This window comes from Drosophila tropicalis, unplaced genomic scaffold (assembly GCF_018151085.1).
Source record: "Drosophila tropicalis isolate 14030-0801.00 unplaced genomic scaffold, ASM1815108v1 contig_158, whole genome shotgun sequence".
In the NCBI taxonomy this organism is placed as follows: domain Eukaryota; kingdom Metazoa; phylum Arthropoda; class Insecta; order Diptera; family Drosophilidae; genus Drosophila; species Drosophila tropicalis.
This window is the reverse complement of record NW_027172602.1, coordinates 12604485-12626245: the sequence shown is the minus strand read 5'-3', so window position 1 is coordinate 12626245 and position 21761 is coordinate 12604485. Positions and strand designations below refer to the sequence as shown.

The 21761-nt window shown below is 38.0% G+C and overlaps 2 protein-coding genes across 2 annotated transcripts; both read left to right on the top strand.

Annotated features, from left to right (window-relative positions):
- Positions 1-57: 57 nt before the first annotated feature.
- On the top strand, positions 58-3558 carry Atg8a (Autophagy-related 8a). Its single transcript, XM_068303071.1, has 3 exons — positions 58-341; positions 2706-2903; positions 2977-3558. The coding sequence occupies exons 1-3, from the start codon at positions 252-254 to the stop codon at positions 3046-3048; spliced, it is 360 nt and encodes a 119-aa protein (XP_068159172.1). The 5' UTR covers positions 58-251; the 3' UTR covers positions 3049-3558.
- Positions 3559-9767: 6209 nt separating this feature from the next.
- Positions 9768-20833, top strand: sno (strawberry notch). The gene is made up of 12 exons (XM_068300738.1): positions 9768-9772; positions 9861-9988; positions 12714-13292; positions 13651-14100; positions 15864-16367; positions 16434-16819; positions 16891-17297; positions 17366-17800; positions 17869-19679; positions 19751-19889; positions 19957-20329; positions 20404-20833. Exons 1-12 carry the CDS (start codon positions 9768-9770, stop codon positions 20632-20634), a joined length of 5448 nt encoding a protein of 1815 aa, XP_068156839.1. The 3' UTR covers positions 20635-20833.
- Positions 20834-21761: the final 928 nt, after the last annotated feature.

Sequence of the window (21761 nt, the reverse complement as noted above, 5' to 3'; positions counted from 1 at the left end):
ATCGATAGTATCGATGGAGACATCGATTTCCCAGCTCTATTTTGCATTTCCAATTCAATTTCTGCTCTGTAAGGTTGAGAACGCCGACTGGGACTAAAATACACACAAAGCTATATATATATATATATATAAAACCACCACATACAGAGCCAGTCGCAGCTGACATACATAAAAATAAAGTGCGCAAGAGAGGAACACAGTAAAGAAAAAAAAAACTGCGTTTCTTAGTTAATAATTTAATACACACAATCATGAAGTTCCAATATAAAGAGGAGCATGCATTTGAGAAGAGACGCGCCGAGGGCGATAAAATTCGTCGCAAATATCCTGACCGTGTGCCTGTAAGTAGAAAAAATACACTTCAACATTAACACACACACGCATACACATTAATATAAATGTATGTGTGTATGCGTTTGTTTTGCGTCGTTCGTTTTTGTTGCTGTCGCTTTTATTTTTCGTATGTGTGTGTGCGTGTGAGTGTATACGGGGGAAAATCAATAATGCGCAAATTGTAATTGTTGCTAACTTTTTATATAATATTGTATTTAATTATATAAATTATGAATACTTTCGAGGCATGTTGGTCAGCTTTGACCAGAGTTTAGCATAGATGGAAAAGCCACTGAAAGTTTTCATATGAAAAACGAAATTGACCCTCACATACAAACACAAGCCCAAAACACACAAACACACACACACAAATGCGCATACATAGAGAAAACTGCTTTGTTCTCCTTAGATGGTGCCTGTGTGTGTGTGTATGTGCAAGAGAGTGAGCTAGTGGTGGTGAAGGAAGAGAGGGTATGGGGGTCGGAGGGGATAGATAAAGAGTAGCTATACATTGCTCAGCTGTTGTTGTTGTTTTTACTCCCTCTCTCTCTCTCTCTCTCTCTGTCTCCTTCCTGCACCTGTGCTGTTTGCCTTCATTACTCAAACCACCCTCTAGCTCGAAGTCTTCCCCTCCCCTCGTTACTGAAAACCAGAGAACCAGTTGTTTTTAATTTTTGTGATTTTTTTGTTTCAAATTTGGTTTATTTTGCGAAAAACAACAACAACCTAAACGCCAAATAAGAAGAAGAAAAACAAGTATTGCGCATAAGCACAAAACGCGATTGCTAATATTACCTTTCTGTTGTTATTGTTGTTGTTTGTGTTATTGTTGTTGATTTGTTTTCCACTGTTAGTCATTCCCCCCATTGTTTGCACTTTTTTTGCAATTTCATCATGCCAAAAGACTTGAAATATTCATCCTTATCAGCAGCAACAGCAAAATGCCTCTGCTGCCCTATTTGAGGGTACTTCCCCTCTCTATTTCCTTCCACACTCTATTGCTTTCTTTCCCCTACTCCTTGTCACCACGGTGTTGTTGCCTTTTTGTAGATTTCATCCTTTTAACATCGCTTTCCTAACCAAATTTCTCTCTTTCTTATTCTCTCTATAAATCAAATATTTAAATTTTCTTTGTTTTTGCTTGTTGTTTGTTTGTTTGTTTGTTTTTTGGCAACAAGACAAATCACATAACAGCTGACCAATTCGTGGCGAGGCCAGCTGGTCATACAACTATATAGTATATACATCTATATCTAAATATATATACAAGTATCTATTCTATTGTATATATCCCATAGACACCTTGATAAAGGCCAATGACGTCCAACACAGAATTAGCAACAAATTCAATACAAAAACTCGAAATCGAAACAAGAATTTGTTAATTATGCATTATGTTTTTGCGCTTCTTCCTACTCCAAAGGAGAGAAGAAGAAGAAATACTAATTATAATCACAATTAAGGAAAATATTGAAAGTCAAAGTGTTCATTCTAAATTCCATTCAATTTGCTAGATCTAAACGAAGTTTCCATACACTACCAAATATTTTTGGTGACCTTGAAATGTGTTTAAAAGAAAGTATCCAAATTTCATGGTTTTTCAAAACCTTTCAAAGATATACATATCTTAGTTTATAAATGGATTTTTTAATAATCTTTAGATTCATCAACCACATATTGTTGTTAATTAATTTAGGTTATTAGAATTTGCATCGTCTTGACTTGTTTTCATAGTACTGAACTATAAAATCTTCATTGATAGGGCTAAAAAATGGCTTAAATCCATTAAGATTTCATCACAAACTTATTAAATAGGAGAAAATCAACCAAATGCTGATATATCAGCCCTTTAATACCCTTTCCTTCAACCGATTCGCATAGAACTCAAATATTGTGAAATTCTCGATTACTAATGCTTTCATATTGTTGAGTCATCTAAACTTTGTTTTGGGAAAAGTATTTTCCATATTTCTTCGATTGCAGGCCAAAGTCAAGGTCATCAAAATGATGTTCTTTGTGGCCTTGTGAGAAACATCATGAAATGAGAAAATTGAAACTAAAAATAAACACAGAGACGACAATAGAAAGCAAAACAAACCAAGTATTCAAAATGAGAATATGAGAAGTTATGGTAATTAAAAAGGATTTATAAGTACATAGAGAAATGCTGCATTCCAAAACGCCTGCATGAATCATTTTTGTTATCTAATGTGAGGGTATCACGTATTCGTTATAAGAAGACAAGGGGAAAACACGTACAAATTTTAATTTAATAAAAGGCGCAATACAAATTTTGTATAACTATTTAACTTTTGCATATTTATGCCCTCTCACTTACTCACCCTCCCTATCTCTATCTCTGTCTAATTCAGGTGATTGTCGAAAAGGCACCAAAGGCTCGCATCGGGGACTTGGATAAGAAAAAGTATTTGGTACCATCGGATCTAACTGTGGGCCAATTCTATTTTCTCATACGCAAACGCATCCATTTGCGTCCCGAAGATGCTCTATTCTTCTTTGTCAACAATGTCATTCCACCAACATCGGCTACCATGGGCTCATTGTATCAGGTGAGTGTGAAAAATCAACTTGAATTTCATCAGAACTTAACAAAGTTTTCCATTTTTTTTATGCTCCTTGCAGGAACATCATGAAGAGGATTATTTCCTGTATATAGCCTATTCCGATGAGAATGTCTATGGTGCGGCCAATTAAAGGAGCAGTCGCCAGAGTATATAGAAATGCATCCAACATCAACAGCCTATACAGAAATCGATCTATATATATAAACTATATATAATATGTTTAGCAGACAGCTTAAAACAAAACAAAAACAAACAAAAAAAAAATACAATCGAAAAATAATGAAAGCAAAAACTGCTGGAATTAGCTAAACAAATTGAAGGAATAGAAAACAAAACAAAAAACCACAACAAAAAAAAAAACACAAAAATTTATTAAACATAAAAAACAAAACAACAAAAAAAGATTGATAAAGAAGTATATTGTTATGTGACACTTATTTTATATAAACATTTTCTATACGATCTAAGTATTTCAAAAGATTTGTCCTATGCTTTAATTATATAACAAAGCCTCCACCCCCCGTCTCCTCCCCTTTCCCCATAAAAACTTGATGCAATATGAGTTCTTCCTGACGACCCGCCCCGCATCCTGTAGCCCCTTATCGCCCCTTTTTCTTCTATAAAGCGCAATTACTTTAAATTTGATTTATCTGTAATTTTTTCTCTTCTCATTGCGTTTCCTTTGCTTTGTGTTTTTTAATACAACAAAAAAAAAAAAAAAAAAAAAAAAAAACAGATGAAATAAATTTTGTGCATATTTAGTGTGTATGGCTACGAATAGGACTCTCTCGGTTAAGTGTATGGTAATTAATCTATTATTAATTAAATAAATAAATACAACAAAAACAAAATAAAAAGATTAAAAAAACAAACAAACTAAACCAACAACTTATATAAATATATGCATATTTTAGTGGCAGCTTTTATTAATCAAATTTGGAAATCATTAATTGAATTCGGTTTCAGTTTCTAGGAAAAATTTTAAATCCATTAAAATTGTGTGGGTATTATTATTAAAAACAAAATAAATATAATTTGCAAATCAAATACATTGAATCAATTCTACAAAATAATTTCAAGAAAATGTTCAATTTGCATACAAAAATTTAGTTGGCAATTGTGGGAGAATTCCTAAATGGAGAAATCGGAATCAGAAAATGTTCAGTTTTATAATTTTCAGATGATCCTGGGATAGCAAGAAGGATAGAAACCTCTGAATATTATTTATTAATTCTTGTTTAAATTTTCAAAGTCGACTTTTAAATTTCAAGGACCATTAAATTATCGCTAACGTCCCAGTATTTGTTATCGATAACTAGGGCTCATCGGTTCGATGTTTTGGGCTCATATAGTGGCTCGTGAGTAAAACACCCGAACATGTTCGAGTTCGTGAGTAAAACACCGAAATGTTCGAGCTGTTTATTTCTGTTCTTCGGCATTTTCGATTCACGTTTTTTTGTTCCAATTCTTTTAATTTTCGGCCGAGTTGTTATTATTATTATGATTGTTAATTGCGTGTGTGGTGAGAAGCGTCGCTAAAATACAATACCGAATTAAACGTTGCTCGAAAAGCCGAGTTAAGTGCGTGAATTACAAAATAAAATAACGCCAATTGCAAACAAAAGCAAAAAGAAAGAATTAACGCGTGAGTTTTTTTTTTTTTTGTTGGTTTTGGTTTTTTTTTTTTGGTTAACAACGCCGCCAACAAGAACAACAACAACAACAATAGCAGCAGCAGTAGCAGCAACGAGACACGATAGAGAGGACGTTGTTGAGAAAGGGAAAAACTCATACGCAAGTGACAAAAGAGAAAAATGGTAAGTTTCATATTATTTTATTGTTGCTGCATGACTTAAGAAATTTTTCTACGAACATAAAAAAACGAGAAAAATTGTAGTGAGTTTTTCTTTTTGCACACTCACACACAAACGTAGAGGCGCAGCAGTAGCAGCAGCAGCTGAGCGTGTGCATACACTGTAGCCATCTCGCTTGCTCCCACATATTTGGTTGAAGCCACATGGTTATAGTTATAAATGTGTGAGATAGCAGTAAAAGTTAACGCTGACGCTTACGTTCAGTCAGCCGCCTCAGTCGCTAGAGCACCAGCACCAGCAGCCGCAGTAATAACAAAAACAAAAAGAAGAAAACTGCGCCCCCTCCATCACTCCCCCTCTCTTGATTTTTCTACACATGCCATTGAAGAGTTTTTCCTCATTGATAACCATCCTCTTTTGCCTTATCTAACTGCCTCCCCTCCCCATCTCTCTAGTTGTATCTTGTAGTTTCTTTTGTTTTCAAATATCTTAAATCACATTTTTCCATCAAACTTTTGTTATTGTTATTGAATTAAGTTTTTTGCTCCGCATGGTTTTTTTTGCCATGTGTTTTTCCTCCTCTTCCATACAAATGTGATTCAACTTTATGTTGTTGCGCTAGGTTAGGGTTAAGGCCAACTGATCCCAGTACATTGAGCAAGGTGTGCCATAGAGGAATAATATATAGCAGATTAATGTCCTCTCGAAACCAATTCTCTCCTCAAAGTCGTCGTCTAGTTGGAATAACTTTCATCTCATTGATTTAATTTTCTATTAAAAGACCTATGGCTAGTCAGAACGGGACAATATTCTTATCTATATAGAGCTCATGCAGTAACTATCGGTCTATTGATATAAATTTTAGCACATTTTCAATGAATTTTGTTTGGATCAAACTATTTCTTTTGCATGCAATAAAGTTTACCAAGTACAGTGGATCGTCGGTAAACGAACGTCTCGGAAAACGAACCGTTTTTCTTTTTAAAAAAGTTTTGCTTCGGTTGAAGACTCACAGAAAAGTTTGTTGTATCTTGAATTTTAAAAGTAGTTACATTTGAGAACTCAAAAAAATGATTAAGAAAATATGAAATTATCTAAGTTTAACCCGATGATTGTGTTTTACTCACGTTGCCATGAAGGCCTATCCATTTCTAGAGGAGAAACACGGGAGTTTACATATCTTCCATCTCTTTCATGCCGTAACAATAACAATGACAACATCTTATTATTGATTATTGTGCTTCTGTAGGCCACATTGAATATACATATATTAATATATGTACATATATATTTTTAAGGGCAAATGTACAAACTAAAGCTTAACAAAAGTGTAATACGAAAGTTTAAACATTTAATTGTAAAGATATATTGTAATCTAGTTAATTTTTTCATTTAAACCAACTGATTCCAAATTTTGGGTTTCTTGCTTATCGTACTTGTTGCTTAGCCGAGACACCACCCAACACCCCCCCCACACACACCATTTAGGGTTAGCTTAGATGCAAACCCTTTTTTCGGTCTTTGTCATTTGTGGCGAGTTTTGACTGTAGCTCCAATGGTGATGGTGGTGCATTCGTCTTAATTAATTATTCTAGTTGCCATTGCAATTGCCACTCCCACAATCTGCGCATTGCAATACATTTCTCCACCTATAAAGCGAGAGACAGAGAGAGATGGAGAGAGGCCAGTAGGCTGGTCCTTATGGCTATTTATCACATTATATGCTTTGGTCATTGCATTCGCATAAAGGATGACGCATGCGCCCCCAGAACTGAAAATCCAGGATAGATGGATGGATGGATAATGAGGGGTGAATTGTTCACCTTTTTTTTTCTTTATCCTTTTTTATTTTGTTCTTTTTTGTGTGTGTGTTTTTTTTTTTTTTTTTTGTGGCTTCTCTTATTCTCTGTGTGGCAACAACATGTTGATGCATCATTCTCTCTCTTTCTCTACCACCCCTCGCCTTCTCTGGAGGAGATAGAGGCGTGGTGGGAAAAACATGTGTTTTTTGGATATAAAATATTTTCAGCATTTCCTTTATTGCAAGGTCATTCGTTTTGATTTTATTTTGTGTGTCAACACACAAAAACTGCCCCCGCCTCATACCCCGTGTAGGAGTAGAAGAGGGGCAGACGTTCTCTCTGTATAAGTGTGTGTGTGTGGGGGAAATATAGATACTTGATTGATTTTGATTCTATTTATAACACACATAAGTAAGCAATTTTTGAATTCATATTTTCAGACAAAAAATTATTGTCATAATTTTTGCAATATGTTTTTGAATAAATATATCAATTATAACATTGATATTTAATCAGCCTTATTTGGCAAGATATTAAAAAAAAAACACTGTAGAAGTGTAAACCTTAAAAGGATTAATCAAAAAACTCCACCCAAATAGAATTGACAAAAATATAAATAAAAGTCAAAAGAGAGCATTAAGAAAGTTAGACAATGCAGAGATCACCAGATCAAAATAAAAAATATATTTTAGTTATATTTAACTTTATCTATTATTTCTGGAGGATGTTCACAAGAGCATGGGGTTATCTCTTAAGGTGCCTTGGGTCATATATATCTGATTTCATAAGACAAATTTCTTCTTTGGCAATTGCCACTGTATGTGTTGTTCAGCGACGTCAAATGTCCCAAGAGGTAAAGGCACAAGCATCGGTCACGGTTTAAGATCGAGGCTCTGTGAGTGTCAGGGCAACCAGTCGACGGCGTCAGTAGCTGTCTGTCTTGCTCTAATTGCTATTCATGCACCAGATTGCCTACTATCCACATCGGCACTCCTCCGACCTCCTCCAGTCCATTGCTATTGCTGCAATCCTTTGTTTTTAGAGCAAAGGCCGTGATATTGTACTGGGCATAGGCCTTTCCCCAACAAGAGACAGAGAAAGAGCGTGAGTGAGTGGAAGGGAGAGTGTCTGTTGCGGTAAAGGGAGGTTGGGTGCATTTGCATAAGGAGCACTCGCATCAACTCATCTGCATGCGACGACCAACCCCTCAGTCTATAACCTCTCGCCCCACGCATAACACTGTCGCGCACATTACCCATAAGCGAAACAAAACAAAGTTATTCAGTCCAGGACTATCGTCTCAAATAAGAGACGAAGAGAGATTATCAATTGTCAAATTAAAGTTTGGGTAATTTCTCTGACTTTAAATAAAGCACAGTAAATATAATCTTCCAATTAAAAGTTAGGTGTAAAGGTATCATATTTAGCTGAATTGGATCTGCTATTATCGAAATTACGTTGTATCGCTGCTAAATACAGAATTTCAATAGTTCTTAATGTCGTGCATCATAGCTCCAAGTTTCAAACAGATCGATCGAATAAATTTATTGTGAATCGGCTGTTATGTAAACATTTACTGAAAAGAAAAGTGAGTAAATTCGTGCTCGTATTTCCTAATAAAAAGAAGAAGCAAAGTCGAAGAAAGGAAAATTGAGATCTTAGCGAAAGCATAGAGAATGATTGTGCGATCCACAATCAGCATAGTCGTGGTTAGGTTACACTGTACCACCAATCTACATACATGTGTAAATGTGAATGTACCTCACCATTTACCAGTGTATATTTTCCCTTTATACCCCCATACACATTGGAATCACCTTGTATTGTCTTCTTCTTGATTACAAGCATAGCCTAACCAGCCAAAAACCAACCGACCAACCATCCAACCACCCACCCATCAAATCGTCCTCGTTGTCGTACACCCCACCAACCCTTTCGGTTTTGTACAATTTTCGACGAGAAGAAGGGGTGTGTTTATCGGTATCGTCAGCACGGGGACTTTGTCTCTGTGCTCCACTGTGTTCTGTGTGTGTTTCCTTCATCTCTTCTGCTTCTGATTCTTCTTCTTTCACCATCTAACTCTCGTTTCGCTCTCTGACCGTTACCCATCTGAGAACCACCCTGGGCCTGGGTGGTTCCACCCTAAACCTTTCCAAACCCCAACACCCACCTCACCCCAGTTGAACCCCTTTCCTTTAACTCATTTCCATAACTGTGTATAGTGTAGTGTATAGTGTATATGGTTTAGAGCCTGCAGTTTTTGTGTTGGCGAAATTTCCATATTGGTTTGAAAATTTTCGTTGAATTTCGTCGTCTCGCTTCCTCCTCCTACCACTCTCCCGTTCCCATCCAAATTGCCATTGCCGTCTCCCTTCCTCTTTCTCTCTCCTTCTCTACTCTCTGTCTCGCTCCTTCACTCGTCGCTGGTTGCTGTTATTGTTGTTGTGTCAAGTTGGCGGGTCGGTCTAAAGCATTTTGGGTTCTGGGTCCTGGGCCATATCCTCTTGTAGTTGGCTCTAACACGAGCATAGAAACAGTCGCATAAGCATAAAGCCATCGGCATATAAATTGTCCTTTCAAAAATTTTGTTGTGAATGGTGCATCTGGAAATCTGTTTGCAAAATTAAGAAAGACCCAAAGAATATTAAAAACCACTCAACTGGTTGACTGAGTGACTGACTAAATAATAAGTGAGTGAATGTTAACATTTTTCTTTTCTTCTTTCGTTTCTTTATTCGTATGCAACGTACGCTCGGTTAATACATTCGTTTGTCTTCGTTTTTTTCGGTCCTTGTTCTCTCTCTTGCTCTTTAGATGTGTGTGTGTCTGTGTGTGTGTGCAATTTTTTTGCTCGTGCTTTTTGTGCCGTTTTTTCTAAACAAATGCAAAATATTTTTGTCTCATGCTGTTTTCTTTTTTTCCTTGCTCGCTCGGTCTCTCTACTCTCTCTCGCACACACACAGTGTAATTGTGTTTAACAGGATGACAACTCACAAAAGTGTGCTACATTTTTTTTTTTTTTTGGTACATATTCATAAATTTTCATGTAACTCAGAAAAGTGTGCTACATTTCTTGCTATGTTTCATCAATTTTATATAGTTCCCCTTTAAACTTTGTAAATTCATGCAAAATTATTGATTTTTATTCGCCTTGTTTTTACAATTATATGTACAATGAATAGTTAATCTATCTATAACAACAGTGAACACTCTCTTGGCCGGACAGACACTAGATGCCGTCAGTCAGGAGGGGTGTCTCGGTTTCCTCTCATAACGTTCTTAAATGTACTATTTACCAATTCCTTCTATTCTCCTCTTTTCAACAGACTTCAAAGAAGCGAAAAATCTTTTTTAGACGGTGCCGACGACGACGATGATGATAATAATTTTGATGATGAAGATTCTGGCTCAGATTTTGATGACGACGAGGATCCAGATCAAATCGAAGTGCCAGGTAAATGAATCCACATTGATTTCTAGTCGAATCAAATATCCATTATCCATCTGCCCGTTTATTCTCTGTAATTTAGTATCTTTGCTCATGTTAATTAAAAGCCCAACTTGCATTAGGAAACATTTGAAATATTCATGAAATGTGCACTGACTGCCCAAGGTTTCAATCAAAGTGGACCTCTACCACCCACGCCCACCCCCTTAAAACCCATGATGATAATGATGTATACATACATACATATATACAAATACATTTATGTATATATGTACATACTTGGAATATCTCATTATCTCGGGCCTAGTTGCTTCCCAGATGCATATAATTATAATCCACGTACATAGCTTTGGCATTTACACATACATATGTATATACATGTACATATTGTACATGTTTCTTATTTACCCGTTCATCAAATTAGTTTAGATTATCGATTGATGAAATGACCATTAAATTGATCCAGTTGGTTGTCTAAATAATTTATAATGAAATGCCTAAGGCTATAACGAGAAGAGATTGTTAATAACTTTATAGGCAGAATAAATGAATTATTTAATGTGAATAAACAAACACAGATACACACACACACACAGGTATTTGGTATTCTGAGGGAGGAGTGAAAAATGCAATTCAACTGAAAGGTGAAAGTGTTTTTCGCAGCTGCTAACAAAAGTGAATAACGAAGAACTTTCATTTAGAACTTGAAACATTTAAAGATTGAGAGACAAGTTCTTTCAAGTCCTTGTTAGCTTTAAGGAATAGGTTCTTATTTGTGAATATCTTCAGTTAAATTAATTCTTATTTTCAAATGAATCAAATCTTTTAATAAACCAATTAAACTTGTTTTAAAGATGTAAAGACATCGGGTTTTATTCTAGAACATTGTCTTTTTATTTCAATTTCTTGCATCAATGTTGTAGGAAGTCTCATTAGTAAACAATCCTGCTCATCATCATCATCGTCATGATTATGTATAATAATTTAACTATCATCTAGTTATTAAATAATTAGATTGAATGTGGATGGAAATCTTGTGGTTGAACAAATACGACTAATTCGATAGAAGTTGACCGCTGATTCTGAAACCTCCACCCTACGACACTCAACCCCATCTCTCATCTTTCGTCTGCCAACCGCCATCCTCCCTCCTCTATGTACTTAATTGCAAGCACATTATAATGTTGCACCTTTCTATGTTCTAGGAGAATGTCTACGCCTATGTATATATGCTTAAGTTCAGTTTATATATACATACATACATATATACCTTTGAGTCTTATCGTCATCATCTCCTTCATTCATTATGTATTTGCAATTATGCAATGTCTTATGGTCTCCCTCAGTCTCTGTCGGTCGTTCCCGCTCTCTGTCTCTCTTTCTCTGTGAGGCATTCTCCCTTGGGGGCGGGGGAAGTCCGAAACCATATATTCCACCCACTTGCAATGTCTTTACTTAACCCACGCAAAATTTTCAGCTTGGTTCATTAAATTTGTTAAATGTTAAATAAAATCTTATCCATGGAGAAGTTGAGGTATAAAACACACACACACAAAGGACACACATTCATACATATATTGTCAAAAATAAAAGTACTTGTTGCTCTTGCCACGTGCTGTTGATGCCAGAGAGAGAAGAAAAAAAATATACAAAAAAAAACCAGAACGAAATTATAATAAAAATGCTGGTTTTGCCGCCTCTCCTTCTATCTCTCTCTCTCTCACTCTCTCTGCCTATTGTTTTCGCCCCCGGCGTCAGCCGGCTAACCATGTGCGTTTGCTCATTTTTTTTTTTTTTTGCTCTCTTTATACCCTTTAATACCCATTCAATAGGTGGGTATATTCATTGATTTCCATGATTTTGAATTACATTTATCGAGATTTTTGATTAAAAATATTCTATTTTGAATACTGAATATCTTCAAATGGACATTTTAAAGTCTATTAAGAACTAATATCTTCGAATATATCGAGTTTGGAATGTGCAAAAATTAAGTTTAATCTTTTGATGATGGATCTACAACGAATAAGATGATGGATAACAACGACTACTAGATAAGATGATAACTTTCAGTACACTTGGAAACCTTGAGACTTTTAATAACTTGTTAATAGATCTTTAATTTAGTTTGCTGTCCATTAAGGGAAATATTTAGATTTTATCTCCAACCAATTTCTGAAGAGACAAAAAGGGGTATCTAGTAGTCGTTGTTATCCATCACCGAGCAAACTTCAACTCGTAGGTGTTGGCAAAGAGAAATTGGAGGGACAGCAACAGCTGATAATGTGTATGTTTGCCGGTTTGTTTGTTTTTTGTTGTTTTTTTTTTTCGTTTATTCCTTACTACAGTCTACTTTTGACGTAGAACGTAGTACAGCACTACAGTGAGCATTCAATATAATAAATATTTGTTTCACTCTCGTAAATATTCGCAAACATGAAAAGCTTAAGCCATCCCTAGAGGATGTTCCATAACCAATTTAGAGAAATACAAAATTTTACCTCTTAACTTCAAGATTGATTCTCCTTAAACTAGTTATGTGTGCTTGAGGAAATGTCCTTCTTATGTTTTTGAAACTATAAGAATCATTATTTATATGAAGCTTTCGTTTAAAGAGTTCTAATCAATATAAGCCACAGGAACTGAGAACTGAGAAGTTTTCTGTAGTCCCGCCACTGAACTCCAATTCTTAAACTAATCACTTTTACTTTTTCTTAAACTTAATTTGCAGGCGGTGGTCTTAATCTAAATACAGCGGTTACGTATGCCCAAAATATACGAAGTGGTGTTGGTATTGCCACAAAAGGTGGAGCAGGGGCAGCAACAGTTGCAGCAGCTGCAGCAGCAGCAGCAGCAGCAACACCAACCACAACAACAGCAACACGACTTCAAGGAGCAGGAGCAACAATTATACCCACAATTAGCGCCAATAAAATCATCAATATCAATAATAATAATAATATAAATAATAATAAAGCCGTTTCGTTGCTGCGTCTCAACAATAGTATAATAAATAATAATAATAATAATAAAATAAATATTATAACAAAGAATAACAACAATAACATCAGCAACAACAACCATCAAAATAATATAAACAGTATTGTCGCAGCGCCAATTGGAGGCAAAATAACAACAATACGAATACCAACAACCAAAATCGTGACGGTAGCAACGCCAGGAGGTGGAGTAGGAGCAGCTGCAGCAGCAGGAGTGGGAGGAGTTGCATTAAAAGCGACTAAACTGCCGTTAGATACAGCAATTAACAGCAGCAACAATATGCCAAAGAAATTGAATCACACCCAAGCGGGTAAGTGCGCACACACACACACTCACACACACATACACACACTCACACACCACCAAAGTATAGATACACGTTCGAGAGAGCTAATTAAAATCAGTGAAAATTTAATCAATTAATTAATGTCGCCTTGTGTTCTCTCTCTCTTTTTCTCTCTCTTCCCTCCAACAAAAACAAACAAAAAATAATTACAAATATCCAACTATGTATGGATATATATCATGCTTTCGTCATTAAACAATATCTTTATTTGTTTGTTTCTTTGCTGTTTTGTTTCGTTTTGCCAACCATAAACACGGATTTTGTTTTATCCCCCCTCCCCGCTTTCACACAATTCTCTTTGTTTATTGTTTAAACACTAAAGCAATGGCCAATGCCGCCAATACGAATACTACCACCACCAATGCGAGGAGTAGTCTTAGTAATAATAATCCCTCTTCATCCACAACCAAGTCTAGCACCACTGCCATGACTTATACACCCAGCGGGGGCGGTGGTGCTTCTACTGGAGGAGGGGTCGTTGGCAGTGGCGGTGGTTCAGCCAACTCATATTTAAGTAGCGGTGCTGGCAATTATCTCAACAGTTTGAGCACCAACGAATTGATGAATCTGGCCGCTTATGTGGCCTCCAAGGGTAACAATGCGTCACCCACAAATTTTAATAGTAATACCAACACAAGAGGCACCACTAGTGGTGGTGGTGGTGTTGGCGGTGTCACCTCATCCTCCACATCTTCATCAATCTCCTCGACGTCGTCTTCATCATCCTCTTCGGCTGCTAATTTCAATATGGCCGCGTCTTTATTGGCGCAGAGTAAGTCGATTAATGTTGGTAACAACCAAGAATAATAATAATCATAATAATAATAATGAATAAATTAATGGATAGCGTTTAGTAAGGCGCAAATCACGTTTCAATACATAGTTTTCGTTATATTTCCTTTTTATTTCTTGTTTCTATTTAATTTTCTTAATTTTCAATGACTAAAGTAAGTCAACCGTTTCATAGGCAGCCACTTTCATATGTTTAAGGCTATAACTAGTTGGGAATCACAACTAAATAGTTTCAGGTCGTCCAGGATGTCTAAAGAGTCATATTTAAATATTGATTCGTGATCAAAAAAGAACTGTTTGCTTAGTTCACTTTTGACAAGAGTTCTTTCTATGTATATCCATTCAGAAATCTGTATCGATCCTCATCTGTCAGTTTCAGGTTTTTTTAACCCATCCAAGTAAACTGGTTTGCTTGACCTAAATAGTTTTTCATTTCACTTCTACAGTACACAGATTGTCCTCAGCTGAGTTGTATTAAATTCCAAAAATTTGTAGTCAATAATATTTTTGAATATTATTATTTTTTCTTGTAATTTTTTCCAAATTTTCTATTTCGAACTGAAATGGCGTCGGAGGGTCATAAACCAACAAACGAGGCTTTATTCACCTGGAAGCAGCTGGAGGAGGCCATCAATATAAATGTGGCGGAGGCGATGAAAAAATTTTACAATGTTCATGCCGCATCTTTGCGGAAATTGGAACTTACGATTGTGGGTGATTTGATGCCACGAATGGAGCAAGCAATCCGCGACAATGTGCCCAAAGCGGAGCGCGACGAGATGGTTAGTAGGATGATGGAGGATGTCAGAAAGAAAACGCAAGCCAAACTGAAGCGAGCCAAACGATATCAGACGAGAGATATGTCATCGGAAGAAGTCTTGACCAAAAGCCCGGTCAGAAAGGCGAAATCAAAACAATGCGCTTTAATCTATCGCAACAGATATTGTTTCGGGCCAACTGCAAGTGAATATAATGCGACTCATCCTTCGCAAAGCTCTAAAAGGGATTATGATCGTTCGGCAAAAGAGTCCCGTAGGAAGGAGAGAGGAGATCACTACGAAATAAAATCATCGTGTTCCACCTATGTGAACCGCCTAAAGAAGCAAAATTTGCCATTCAATACACGTTCGAAGGCACGCTTTAACACTCCTCACCCCAAGCCGATTCCACTATTGTTTATAAAACAAGAAAATACCACCGTTGGCCGACAAAAGCTGTAGCTCTCGTTTTATAAAAACATATTGTCAATAAATTGTTAAGAGCTTATAGGGAATTACTGCAGACTTTTGCTTTTTGACAATTGAAGATTCAGATTTAAGATTCACGTTGGGCCCCAAGAAACAAATTTGCTTCCCTATTTTACGTTGATTGTTTTTTCAATTCTTTTTTGTTCCATCTTTAGGGAAAGAGAGAATGCGGTTTAAGTAGTAGAAGCTTAGAAGTGAACTACAATCGGACGAGGGAGTTTTCTCTGTTTATTTTTGGTTTTCCTTTGTTCGTTAGTTTATTTTCCTTGTATTTTCTTACATGTTAAGAGTTTAGTTTCCAAATGACGAAATGCATCGCCTCTGCGCCTCTCTAATACTAATCACAAGTGATTTTCCATTGCTCTCTCTCTCTCCCTTTCTCTCCCTGTCTCTTCCTTACCCTTTTCCTCTCCATAAACATAAACAAAACAATAAAAACTACATAAACACGTAACACTATCACCACCTACACCTGCCAAATCTCCTTATATTGCAGTGAGCTATGCGAATGCCCCGCCTATGCGGCCGTACATGATGACAACAAAACCAACGACAACGCCAAAAATAATCATGACCGCAGGAGGATCATCTTCGGCAGCAGCAGCAGCAGCAGGAGGAGCATCAACAGCAACAGCCGGCGGCGGTGGAGCCGCAGCAGCCGGCGGTGGTGGCGCAATGAAAGTCAACACAATGATGCTGGAGGCAGTTCAGAAATTAATCGCTATGAATCCAGAATATCTGACCAGCGGTATACCCAATAATGTATTCCAAATGTTTTTACAAACAACACGAGCGCCACCAACTCCTTCGGTGGTGATGCAACCAGCAAACGCCTCAATGGTTCAAGTCAATGCACAAGCAGCAGCGGCGGCGGCGGCAAATGCGGCTGCAGCAAATGCAGCAGCAGCTGCCGCCTATGTCCAACAGCCGGAAGAAGATGAAGTCGATTATGAGGAGATGGGTGTGGCCGAGACTTATGCCGATTATTGGCCAGCAAAGCGTAAGTACAGACCACACAGATAAACACTTTGGCATCCCTTCATCGTCATCTCCTTTTCTTCTGCAGTAAAATTGGGTAAGAAGCATCCCGATGCTGTTGTGGAAACCGCCTCGCTTAGCTCGGTGGAACCCTGCGATGTTTACTACAAGGTATCCATTCCCAGCGATACCATCAATAGCGGTCAGCTAAGTGCATTGCAATTGGAATCTATCACATATGCCTCACAGGCGCACGACCATCTTCTGCCCGATGGCAGTCGTGCTGGCTTTCTAATTGGCGATGGCGCCGGTGTGGGCAAGGGTCGAACCATTGCTGGCATTATCTATGAGAATTATCTCAAGGGGCGCAAGAAGGCATTATGGATATCGGTATCCAATGATCTCAAATATGATGCAGAGCGCGATTTAAGTGATATCGGGGCATCGCGTATTGAGGTTCATGCCTTGAATAAGGTAAGAAGAGCAGATGCCTCTGAATTGAATTGATTACTTATTTCCGTTTCCATCTCTTTCTCAATCCCCAGTTCAAGTACGCCAAGATAAGCTCGGATGTGAACAATAATTGCAAACGTGGCGTTATCTTTAGCACATATTCGGCTCTTATTGGTGAATCGAATAATAAGACTGGCAAATATCGTTCACGTTTCCGTCAGCTATTGCAATGGTGTGGCGAGGATTTTGAAGGTCTCATCATATTTGATGAGTGCCACAAGGCAAAGAATTTGTGTCCCGTCGGTTCGGGCAAACCCACAAAGACGGGTCAAACCGTCTTGGAGTTGCAACAGAAATTGCCTAAAGCCCGTGTTGTGTATGCATCAGCCACTGGAGCATCCGAACCCAAGAATATGGCCTATATGGTGCGTTTAGGTCTCTGGGGTCAGGGTACAGCATTTCCCAATTTCAATGATTTCATTACGGCAGTCGAGAGACGGTAAGTTTGGGCAGTTCAAAGAAAGTAACAGTCGCAAAATAATGTGTTCTCTTCTTTTGCTTTTGCAGTGGCGTGGGAGCTATGGAAATTGTGGCCATGGATATGAAACTGCGTGGCATGTATATCGCAAGACAATTGAGTTTCAAAGGCGTCACCTTTAAAATCGAAGAGGTTGCCCTTTCTAAGGAGTTTCGAAAGATCTATGATCAATCCGTTGAATTATGGGTGGAAGCGATGCAAAAATTTACCGAAGCCGCCGAACTGATCGATGCGGAGAGCCGCATGAAGAAAACAATGTGGGGACAATTCTGGTCATCGCATCAGCGTTTCTTTAAATATCTGTGCATAGCCGCCAAAGTGAATCATGCCGTAATGGTGGCCCGCGAATCGATTAAATATGGCAAATGTGTGGTCATTGGTCTCCAATCGACGGGCGAGGCACGCACATTGGACCAACTGGAACGCGATGATGGTGAGCTTACCGATTTCGTATCCACAGCCAAGTAAGTGATCCAGTAAAACAAAATCTGTTGCTAGTCAACATTTTAATTCCATTTCGATTCTCTTCCAGGGGAGTTTTTCAATCATTTGTGGAACGGCATTTTCCTGCACCTGATCGCAATCGCATTAATCGTATTCTTGGTCTCTATGATGATAATAATAGCAGTAGCACCACAATCAACACCACCGCCAGTAACACCACAAGCAGCGGTGTCTCATCCATGTCTGCGGCCTCTAGTCTCAATAATAATAACAACAATAAGAATAATAACAACAACGGCAGCAGCAAACGTAAAGGCGCCAGCAATGCAAGTGATTCCAATTCGGTCAAATCGAAACGTAAGAAGACGCAGAAACGCAGTGCCTCTTGGCAATACAGCGATAGCGATGATGATGCCGCCGGACATACTCCGTCGAATAGTGATAGCGATAATCCCAGTCACAGTGACGATGCCTACAATAATAGCGATGATGACAGTGATGACGATGACGACGACAATGATGAGGACGAGGATGAGAATGACGATGATCATGACAGGGATAGCGATCGTCGGAGTGTGGCCAGTGATGCCAGTTCGGACTTCAATCCATTCTTCAGTGGCAGTGACAGTGATATTGATCCCTGGGTGAATGCTCGTAGCAAGAAATCCACCAAAAAGATCAAAAAGAAGACCAAAAAGAAGGTGAAAAAGGAAAAGGCTATTAAAAAAGAGTCAAAAGATTCCACTGGATCTGCAGCTGCAGCACAAACAAACGCAATCGGAGCAGGAGCAGCTACAGATCCTGGTGGTAGTAGTGGTGGCATGACAGCGGCTGTTGCCGCCGCTCTGAATGCGGTTAAGACGCGCAAGTCTCAGCTATCGACACAGGATAAAATACAAGATTTGCTGCAAAAGAAACAAGAGCTAAAGGGCACTGTGACTCCTGTTGGTGTGAATGGTGTTAAATTGAATTATGGCCCGCCACCGAAAGATGCAATCGAACGGGCATGCACGATGAAGGAGGAATTGTTGCGTAAAATTGAACGTCTGGGCTCTCGATTGCCACCCAATACGTTGGATCAGCTAATCGATGAACTCGGCGGTCCCGAGAATGTGGCCGAAATGACAGGACGACGTGGCCGTGTTGTCCAGAACGATGATGGCACCATACAATATGAATCCCGTACTGAATCGGATGTCCCTCTCGAAACATTGAATATAACCGAAAAGCAGCGATTCATGGATGGACGCAAGGATGTGGCCATTATATCGGAGGCAGCCTCCAGTGGTATATCATTGCAGAGCGATCGTCGTGTCTTCAATCAGCGTCGTCGTGTTCACATTACCCTCGAATTGCCATGGTCAGCTGACCGGGCCATACAACAATTTGGCCGGACACATCGTTCGAATCAGGTGAACGCCCCGGAATATATATTCCTGATTTCGGATCTGGCTGGTGAACGACGTTTCGCGTCGACAGTGGCCAAACGTCTGGAATCGTTGGGAGCTCTCACACACGGTGATCGTCGTGCCACAGAAACGCGTGACTTATCTCAATTCAATATTGATAATAAGTATGGACGTCAGGCACTAGAGACCGTAATGCGGACCATAATGGGCTATGAGTCACCATTGGTACCGCCGCCCACCGATTATTCTGGTGAATTCTTTAAGGATATTGCCGGGGCCCTGGTCGGTGTTGGCATCATTGTCAATAGCGAGAGTCATCCCGGTGTTCTCAGTTTGGATAAGGACTACAATAACATATCAAAGTTTCTCAATCGTATATTGGGTTGTCCGGTCGATTTACAAAATCGTCTATTCAAATATTTCACCGATACCATGACAGCCATTATAAATCAGGCCAAACGCGGTGGCCGCTTTGATTTGGGTATTCTAGGTAAGCTAACGAGACAGAGACACCAATCAAACTTAACCAGACATGATCCTAAACTTCAATTTCTCTCGTAGATTTGGGTGCCGCTGGCGAGAATGTGAATCGTGTGCGTCTTTTGCGATTTGTACGTAAACATGCGACAGGCGTGGCACCCACAGAATTGCATACAGTGCGTGTTGAACGTGGCATGATCTGGCAGGAGGCTATTGACAAGTAAGTTGAATGGAGAAGGACTCTCCTCTGTCTGTGAACGATGCTAACCAGCTAATTTACTCCCCAGATATGCTGATCTATTCAATGATAGTGAAGGCTTTTATGTATCCCATCAGTTGCGTAATCAAAAGCGTACTGCCATTTTGGTTGTCGTCCTGGAGCAGCAACCATCGCGTAGTTCATCAGATTTCGATAGTTTGAAAAAGGATAAGAAGAAATCACGCAGCAAGAAGGAGATAATGTGTCAAATTTATCGTCCCAATACGGGACTACAAGTTCGCCATGAATCACTATTCGAGCTGGAGAAGAAATATCGTAAAGTGGCCAGCGAGGAGGCCGAACCGCATTGGACCGAACAATACGATGCATCGGTCAATACATGCTCCCATGCCTATTGGAATGGCAATTGTCGTAATGTCAGTTTAGGCACCGATTGTGAGGTATATGTCAATCCATTAGAAACCCAAAGATCTCATTTTTTATATACTCATTCGATTTGTTTCGTTACGTTTAGGTTGGATTGCGTCAACGTTTGTATCATGTGCTAGCTGGTTCGGTTCTATCCGTTTGGGGCCGTGTCGAACACATCTTGAATACTCGTTCCAATAGCAAAATGCAAGTTATACGCATGAAGACAACGGAGGGTGAGAAAATTGTTGGCACACTTATACCCAAATCTTGCTTTGAAACACTTATGAACGATTTGCGCAGCGATTCGGAAAAGGAAGAGGAGTTTAATTACTGAACAAAGAAAAGAAAAAAAAAACAACAAACAAAAAATAAGTTGTATTTGTTATGTCTTGTGTTTTCCAATTCTACATGGATCAATTTGCGTTTACATCTTCCAAATCTAACACGAAGAAACGCAATGATCGATTATATATATAGATATATATAATATGATATATATAGATTATATATAAGCAAACACCCTGTTTCACAGACCCCCCCCCACACATACACATAGAAACACAAAAAACAACCATTTTTGAATAGACTTAAAACATGCATAATCTAACAACTATTTCAATAGGAATTAAGAGTAGCTACACATATAGGATATATAAAGTTACATATAGTATACACATAATTTCTTCATTGTTTTTTTTTGCTGATATCTTGTAGGTTTTTTTTTTCTGTCGATGACTCTCACGCAAAAGAAGAACTTTTTAAAGATTTGTAGTGAAACATAATGAAAACGCTTATAAAATGGACTTTTTCTTAATGATTATTTACTATTAGTTTAATTAATTTAAAAAATAACAATTACAACAACAACCACAACAAAGAGTTGTGCAAGGACACCGATAGACACACACACACACACACACCCACACATAGACACATGCATATGTAAACTATTTATTGAGCGTCTACTGTAGTGTACAATATGTACACATAATGTATATTTTTATGTTGTTGTGGTCTATACGATTGAATTCGATATTTTTGCTATTCCTTTTTCTATTTTTTTTTTTTTTTTTATGGAGTGTTAATGCATGTAAATGTTTAAGAAATCATATTTGACACACCGACTTTTAAGAATCATTTTATTTTCCCACTTATCCATACAAATATGCATACACACAACTTATATATATATTAAGACCATCTACCTATATTTTTTTCCTCCCATTTGTAAGTTTTTGCGTTTAAAGTGAAACGAAAAAGATAAACTTCAGTTTGTAATTAGATCTTTACAAAAAATTTAATATTTAAGCCTAGATTAAGACATTAAATATGGATAATAATAATAAAAAAACAAAAAGATATACACAAAACTAGAAAGAGAAACGGAACTAAGAACATCCGTGCAACATACACTGAGCCAAGAGAAGATCTGTACGAAAAATCTCTTTATATTCAATTAAA

Bases quoted from the DNA above. Each gene is read 5' to 3' on its own strand.
- Atg8a (XM_068303071.1), top strand. From the start codon at position 252: ATGAAGTTCCAATATAAAGAGGAGCATGCATTTGAGAAGAGACGCGCC. The intron at 342-2,705 runs GTAAGTAGAAAA...TGTCTAATTCAG, and splicing joins AATATCCTGACCGTGTGCCT to GTGATTGTCGAAAAGGCACC. The intron at 2,904-2,976 runs GTGAGTGTGAAA...TGCTCCTTGCAG, and splicing joins CCATGGGCTCATTGTATCAG to GAACATCATGAAGAGGATTA.
- sno (XM_068300738.1), top strand. The intron at 17,801-17,868 runs GTAAGTGATCCA...ATTCTCTTCCAG, and splicing joins GATTTCGTATCCACAGCCAA to GGGAGTTTTTCAATCATTTG. The intron at 20,330-20,403 runs GTATATGTCAAT...CGTTACGTTTAG, and splicing joins GTTTAGGCACCGATTGTGAG to GTTGGATTGCGTCAACGTTT.